General features: G+C 48.2%; 1 protein-coding gene across 6 annotated transcripts in view; it reads left to right on the top strand.

Moving 5' to 3' along the window:
- The first annotated feature begins 459 nt into the window (after window positions 1-459).
- Window positions 460-7117, top strand: part of slc7a11 (solute carrier family 7 member 11) — a 246158-nt gene continuing 239500 nt past the window's right edge. Inside the window, exon 1 of one of the 6 annotated variants that reach the window (XM_068651939.1) lies at window positions 460-945. In XM_068651939.1, the coding sequence (XP_068508040.1) occupies window positions 687-945 (259 nt within the window). In that variant the 5' untranslated portion in view covers window positions 460-686. The remainder of the gene's footprint in view (window positions 946-7117) is intronic. The other 5 variants (XM_068651937.1, XM_068651938.1, XM_068651940.1 and 2 more) reach the window with 5 other exon arrangements.

The raw sequence follows: 7117 nt of genomic DNA, 5'->3' as shown, positions 1-7117 counted from the left end.
TGCAGGCTATGACGCAATTTTGCTATTTGGCGTCATTCTTCAATTTGGTATTTTTAATATATTTACAACTACATACATTTTTAACGCATAAGAATTCTTGTGTCATAATAACCATCTAAAAACCATATTTAAAACAACAACAACAACAAAAAAAACCTTATTTTTCCATTTTCACGCATTTTTGCAAAAACTCCAGGGAGCCGCTAGGGGCGTGCTAAAGAGCCACATGCGGCTCTGGAGCCGCGGGTTGCCGACCCCTGGCTTAGAAGAAAACATTTTTTTTCAATTCTCTCATGAACGACCCTCTCTACTTGCAATTCCACCTAACTGCCAGGGTACTGTTTGTTAAGGGAGCAATAAAACAAAACAAGAGGCAAAACTAGATTGAGCGTAAAGATGAACACACAAGGGCAAAGTTTACATTTTAATAAAGCTGAAGAAGTAAAGAGCTGGTGTTAGAGGCCCGACGGGGAAATACTAGCAAGCTGGTAGGAATAACAATGCGCTTACAGCAAAAGGAGGAGGGTTAAAAAAAAAGAGAGATAGCTGGAGGGAAGAACTACCCCCACCCTCAATGGAATTTGTTCGTGGTTTTGTAACTGCGTTGTCACAAAGGCACATTGGCGTGGACCTCAGTTTGTCACAGTAATCTAATCCAAAGGAGAGTGTATATTTGATATTGAAAGATGAATAGAAGGCAGTCCACAGAATACATTGACGCAGATGAAAATGGACATGGAATGCTTTCCTGTGAACCTCTGGGGGCAAAAGACAAAAAGGTGGAACTGGGGAAGAAGGTGACATTGCTTTCTGGGATTTCAGTCATTGTTGGGACCATCATTGGAGCTGGGATCTTCATTTCACCAAAAGGAATTCTTAAATACTCAGGCAGCGTTGGAATGTCTCTGATAGTGTGGGTTATTTGTGGTGTGCTTTCTCTCTTTGGTGAGTTTGTTAACATCATTAATCTTTTCCATGTGTCTCGGGGCAAATATTAATTTGTGATGAACAGTTGGCAAATGTGCTCCTCTTGAAGTAGGAAAAAAAGGCTCAGATTATAGTACATACATAAAATGAGCATCTTAGATTAGATCACACAAGTCAAAATCAAGGTCTGAGGGCATGATCAAGCCTGTGATTTTTAAAGGGTTGAAGCAAATCAAGACCTCTCTTTCATGAAATGCATTGGCTTTTTTATTTTGGCAGAAAGTTGTAGAATTACAATTTTATTCACTTTGTTAAAGAAATTAATTTCTCTTGTAATTTTTCCCTCTTTTCAGAAACAAAATCCCGCAAAATAAACTAAATTAGAGCTGCGAGCAGCTGTAAAGGGCTGTTGCAGCCCTTGCCATGTTGGGGTACTTGCATGTTGGGAATGGAATTTGTGGCAAATAAAGTATGCCTGATTCAAAACTAATTTGATAAAGTATGACCTCTATAAAAGGCCAAAACCAACGCAAAATTTTAAATTACTTAAAAAATGGCTGACTTCCTGTTGAGTTTAGAGTGGGGTTTCAGAAAAATTTTGCAGGTCTTGGGCTGTTACATATGCCTCCAATTTTACATAGATATTGTTGAAGCCTTCAACCGATGTATGATGTATGTGCCAAGTTTCATATGTTTTCGCAAATATTTAGACTTCAGACCATCGAAATCAGGATAAGTTTTCTTTGCAAACATTGTGTCTTCTTGGCGACAGTATTTGACGTAATAAAAAGCTTTGCGTTTCTTTGTAGTCTCAAACATCTTAAGATAAATCACCCAGTTTTGAGACAATTGGATAAAATCTCTTTAGAATGTGGCCTCTATAAAAGGTCAAACAAAGGGGCCGAATTAGAATGAAAATTAAAAATGGCAGTTTAGCATATGGCTCCAAGAGAGTTTTGTGTCATTCTTGGACTGTTACATATAACACCAGATTTTCATTGATGTATGTGAAATGTACAACCGGGGGCTGCCTTGGTGAAATTTCCTGTGGGGTCCATTTAAAAAACAATGGTTATGTTGCAGGGCCTGATGTGTTTGCCAAGTTTCATGAGCTTTCATAAGCCTCAAAAGTTTTACTGGTGAACAGAGCCCAGTTGTTCAAAACTTGATTTGTTTTTCAGAAGATTGAACTGTTAACTTCTGTTAACTTTAACCAGTGTTTAATTAATTTGATTGTAAAGTTAACTGGCGGCTCGGTGGCGCACTGGGTAGCACGTCCGCCTCACAGTTAGGAGGGTGCGGGTTCGATTCCACCTCCAGCCCTCCCTGTGTTGAGTTTGCATGTTCTCCCCGGGCCCGCGTGGGTTTTCTCCGGGCACTCCGGTTTCCTCCCACATTCCAAAAACATGCTTGGTAGGCCGATTGAAGACTCCAAATTGTCCCTAGGTGTGAGTGTGAGTGCGATTGGTTGTCTGTCTCTGTGTGCCCTGCGATTGGCTGGCAACCAGTTCAGGGTGTCCCCCGCCTACTGCCCGATGACGGCTGGGATAGGCTCCGGCACGCCCGCGACCCCCGTGGGGACTAAGCGGTTCAGAAAATGGATGGATGGATGGATGTAAAGTTAACACATATGCCTAAGGAACACTTCTAACTTAACCGTATAGTTACCTATCTGATTGGGTTATTCTTTTAAGTCACAATAAGACATGCACCAGAAAGAGACATAAGACCAATAATACAACCTGAGCTAGCAATACTTGCTGGGCAACAAGGGAAAGTGGAGCTCTCAGCACTCCAAGGTCTTTCGAAGTTCTGCTTCCTCTGTGCTGCCTTTGATAACATTCGACCTGGTAGGAGGCAATTACAAGTCTCACAATACCCTACCATATGCAAATGTTTGTGTGTGCGTGTCCTTACTGTGAGAGTGTGTGAGTGTGTGTGTGTGTGTGTGTGTGTGTGGGGGGGTGTAACGTGTGTGCCGCAAGAATGCTGTCTTGCTTTGAGAAGTTACAACAAGCATGTGTTTATATTTATATAACATTCGTCCAATAACTAACATTTCCCCCATTTATCATATACAAATACAATATACTATACTATTTCCAGCTATATGGACTGATGTCCTTACAGTATTTAGTCCATTTAAATCTTATAGTACATGGTTACCTAAAACTACATTTCAGATGACTAAAATTAGTGAAACTAAACATTTTATTTCAAATACTGACCAGAATTAAAAAATGTACAGCCAAAATAAACTAATAAAACTAGAGATGGTGATATTCACTGAAAATATTGTGATCCATTAAATGTTTGAATATTAAACATGTTTTCTGTCCTATGTTTTTCATGAATTTGGGAAAATAATGGATGTCATTTTGAACAAGTTAAAAATTCATCTAACTATGTAAGACATATTAGTGACTTTTCCTCGTAGATTAATTTTTGTTGCAGTTTTTTAAAAACGTTATTACTAATGTGAAATGTACATTTAAATTCTGATTTACTCAATAGTTGAATCAATATTATTTCTTTAACAACAACCTTGCGCTTTCTGTATAATTTTAACTATAGGTCTCAACATAGACTCAACGCTTCAGCCAAACCATATTTCAATGTCCATCCATCCATCTTCTTCCGTTTATCCGAGGTCGGGTTGCGGGGGCAGCAGCTTTAGGAGGGACTTCCAGACTTCCCTCTCCCCAGCCACTTCATCCAGCTCATCTCGGGGGATCCCAAGGCGTTCCCAGGCCAGCTGAGAGACATAGTCTCTCCAGCGCGTCCTGGGTCGTCCCCAGGGTCTCCTACCGGTGGGACATGCCCGGAACACCTCCCCAGGGAGTCGTCCAGGAAGCATCCTGATGAGATGCCCGAGCCACCTCATCTGGCTCCTCTCAACGTGGAGGAGTAGTGACTCTACTCCGAGTCTCTCCCGGATGACCGAGCTTCTCACCCTATTTCTAAGGGAGAGCCCGGATGTCCGTCGGAGAAAACTCATTTCGGCCGCTTGTATCTGGGATCTCGTTCTTTCGGTCACGACCCATAGCTCATGACCATAGGTGAGGGTAGGAGCGTAAATTGAGAGCTTTGCCTTTTGGCTCAGCCCTCTCTTTACCACGACGGTCCGGTACAGAGTCCGCATTACTGCCGAGGCTGCACCGATCCGCCTGTCGATCTTGCACTCCATCCTCCCCTCACTCGTGAACAAGACCCCAAGATACTTGAACTCCCCCACTTGGGGCAGGATCTCATCCCCGATCCGGAGAGGGCATTCCACCCTTTTTCGACCAAGGACCATGGACACGGATTTGGAGGTGCTGACCCTCATCCCGACCGCTTCACACTCGGCTGCGAACTGCTCCAGTGAGAGCTGGAGATCACGGCCTGAAGAAGCCAACAGCACCGCGTCGTCTGCAAAAAGCAGAGACGCGATGCTAAGGTCCCCAAACCGGACCCCCTCAACGCCTCGGCTGTGCCTAAAAATTCTGTCCATAAAAATTATGAACAGAATCGGTGACAAAGGGCAGCCTTGGCGGAGTCCAACCCTCACTAGGAACGAATCCGACTTACTGCCGGAAATGCAGACCAAACTTTGGCATCTGTGATACAGGGACCGAACCGCCCTTATCAGTTGGCTCGGCACCCCGTATTACCGAAGCACCCTCCACAGAACCTCCCGAGGGACACGGTCGAATGCCTTCTCCAAGTCCACAAAACACATGTGGACAGGTTGGGCGAACTCCCACGCAGCGGCCACTCTCTGTCCCGTCAGTACGGTGATTTGTTCGTCTAATGAGTGTTCGTCCGACAGTCTTGTGTGTTCGTCTCGTCCGTGCTACAAGTACAGCAGGCAGGTTCTGCTTGACATCGGCAGAAGTGGGTTTTGCGGCGTTCTGGACTTTGAAGCGTCGACATTAAAGGCGCTCGGACTGCTACGTCCTGAAACGTCGCCGACCTCACCCGCTATTCCTCCCCCGGTTGGGAGCCGTCGTAAACGATGTGCGAGGAGGCAGAAGAGGGGCAAGCGCGGAGGCGTCCGGGCCAGGCTGGCGGCCAACCCAGCGCGACCGGCGGTGCCCTCCATTCTTCTGGCGAATGTCTGATCGCTGGACAACAAAATGGATTACGTTCGCCTGCTGAGGTCTACGAACCGGACGGTGCGGAACTGCTGTGTGCTCGTGTTCACCGAGACCTGGTTGAGTGACAACATTCCGGACTCTGCAGTGCATCTGGAGCGGCTAGCGTGCTATCGGGCGGACCGTGCCATTGTACGAGGGGGAAAGTCGCGTGGAGGTGGAATATGCGTCTACATCCGAGAAGAATGGTGCCGGGACTCTGTGGTGGTATGTAAGCACTGCTCGCCGCTTGTGGAGTTTGTGATCATTAAGTGCCGTCCTTTTTATCTGCCAAGGGAATTTACCGCGATTCTGCTAGTCGCGGTATACATCCCGCCTTCCAACATCGAAGGAGACAGGATCGCGGCGCTTGGTGAACTGTACCAGGCTGTCAGTGAACAGCAAACAGTGCACCCTGACGGTTTCACCATCTTCGCTGGAGACTTCAATCATGCCAACCTGAAGTCTGTTTTCCCGAGGCTTCACCAGCATGTTCCCTTTCCGACACGTGGAGACAGCTTCCTGGACCTAGTCTACTCGGCGCAAAAGGGAGCTTTCAAAGCCACCCCCTCCCCCATCTGGGGCTTTCTGACCATCTCACCGTTTTGCTTTTGCCCGCATACAGACAATTGGTAAAGGCATCCAGGCCGGTTCGGAGGCAGGTTCGAGTGTGGCCTGAGGGTGCCTCCGATGCACTTCGTGACTGCTTCGACACCACTGACTGGGACTTGTTTAAGCAGGCAGCCACCTACAACGATTGGACGGACATAGAGGAGTATACTGACTCTGTTACCTCTTACATCACGAAGTGCATCGATGATGTGACTTGCTCGAAATCCGTTGTCACTCACGCGAACTGGAAGCCGTGGCTGACGGGGGCTGTCCTCAGACTGTTGAGGGCCAGGGACAAGGCTTTCAGAGCGGGGGATGAGGCTGGCTTGAGGACAGCGAGGGCCGACCTGTCCCGAGGCATCAAAGAAGCGAAGAAGGCGTTCTTGTGCAAGGTCTCCACCCACTTCAAGGACAGCAAGGACGCACGTAGCGTTTGGCGGGGCATTCAGACCATCACGGACTACAAGCCCGCGCCGAGGAGCTGTGAGGGCGACGTCCGTCTGCTGAACGATCTGAACCGCTTCTTTGCTCGCTTCGACGCCCAGAACAGCACTTGCCCGCTGAAGTCCACTCCCCCCCCACACGAGCAGCCCCTGCGCCTCTCTGCCGACGGTGTGAGGAGGGCGCTTGCCGCTATTGACACCCGTAAGGCGGCGGGCCCTGACAACATCCCGGGTCGAGCGCTGAAGGACTGCGCTGGGGAGCTGTCGGGTGTCTTCACGGACATCTTTAACGTTTCCCTGCAGCAGGCCATCGTCCCCTCGTGTTTTAAGGCTGCCACCATCGTTCCTGTGCCGAAGAAACCTGCACCGTCCTGCTTCAATGACTACCGCCCTGTGGCACTGACGCCCATCATCATGAAGTGCTTTGAGCGGCTGGTCATGGAGCACATCAAGTCCGTTCTCCCCCACACCATTGACCCTTTCCAGTTTGCGTACCGTGCCAAGCGGTCCTCTGAGGATGCCATCTGCTCTGCCCTCCACTCGGCCCTCACCCACCTGGAGAGAAAGGACTCATATGTGAGGTTGCTGTTTGTGGACTTCAGCTCTGCCTTCAACACCATTGTGCCGCAGCGACTCATCCGCAAACTCGACGAGCTGGGCCTCAGTACCTCCCTCTGCAACTGGATACTGGACTTCCTCTGTCAGAGGCCTCAGGTGGTGCGTGTTGGCGACAAAATCTCCGCCAGCATCACGCTGAGCACGGGGGCCCCCCAGGGCTGCGTGCTCAGTCCATTGCTTTTCACCCTGCTGACGCATGACTGCACTGCGACCTACAGCGACAACAACATAGTGAAGTTTCCTGACGACACGACTCTGGTGGGTCTCATCACGAATGGCGACGACACTCGATACAGGTCGGAAGTTGACCTTCTGACCACGTGGTGCAGAGACAACAACCTCCTGCTGAACGTCAATAAGACCAAGGAAATCATTGTTGACTTCCGGAAGGGTCACACAACA

Source organism: Syngnathus scovelli, chromosome 1 (assembly GCF_024217435.2).
Source record: "Syngnathus scovelli strain Florida chromosome 1, RoL_Ssco_1.2, whole genome shotgun sequence".
Lineage (NCBI taxonomy): Eukaryota > Metazoa > Chordata > Actinopteri > Syngnathiformes > Syngnathidae > Syngnathus > Syngnathus scovelli.
Note: the sequence above shows the minus strand (reverse complement) of the source record. Positions and strands in the feature narration are given on the sequence as shown.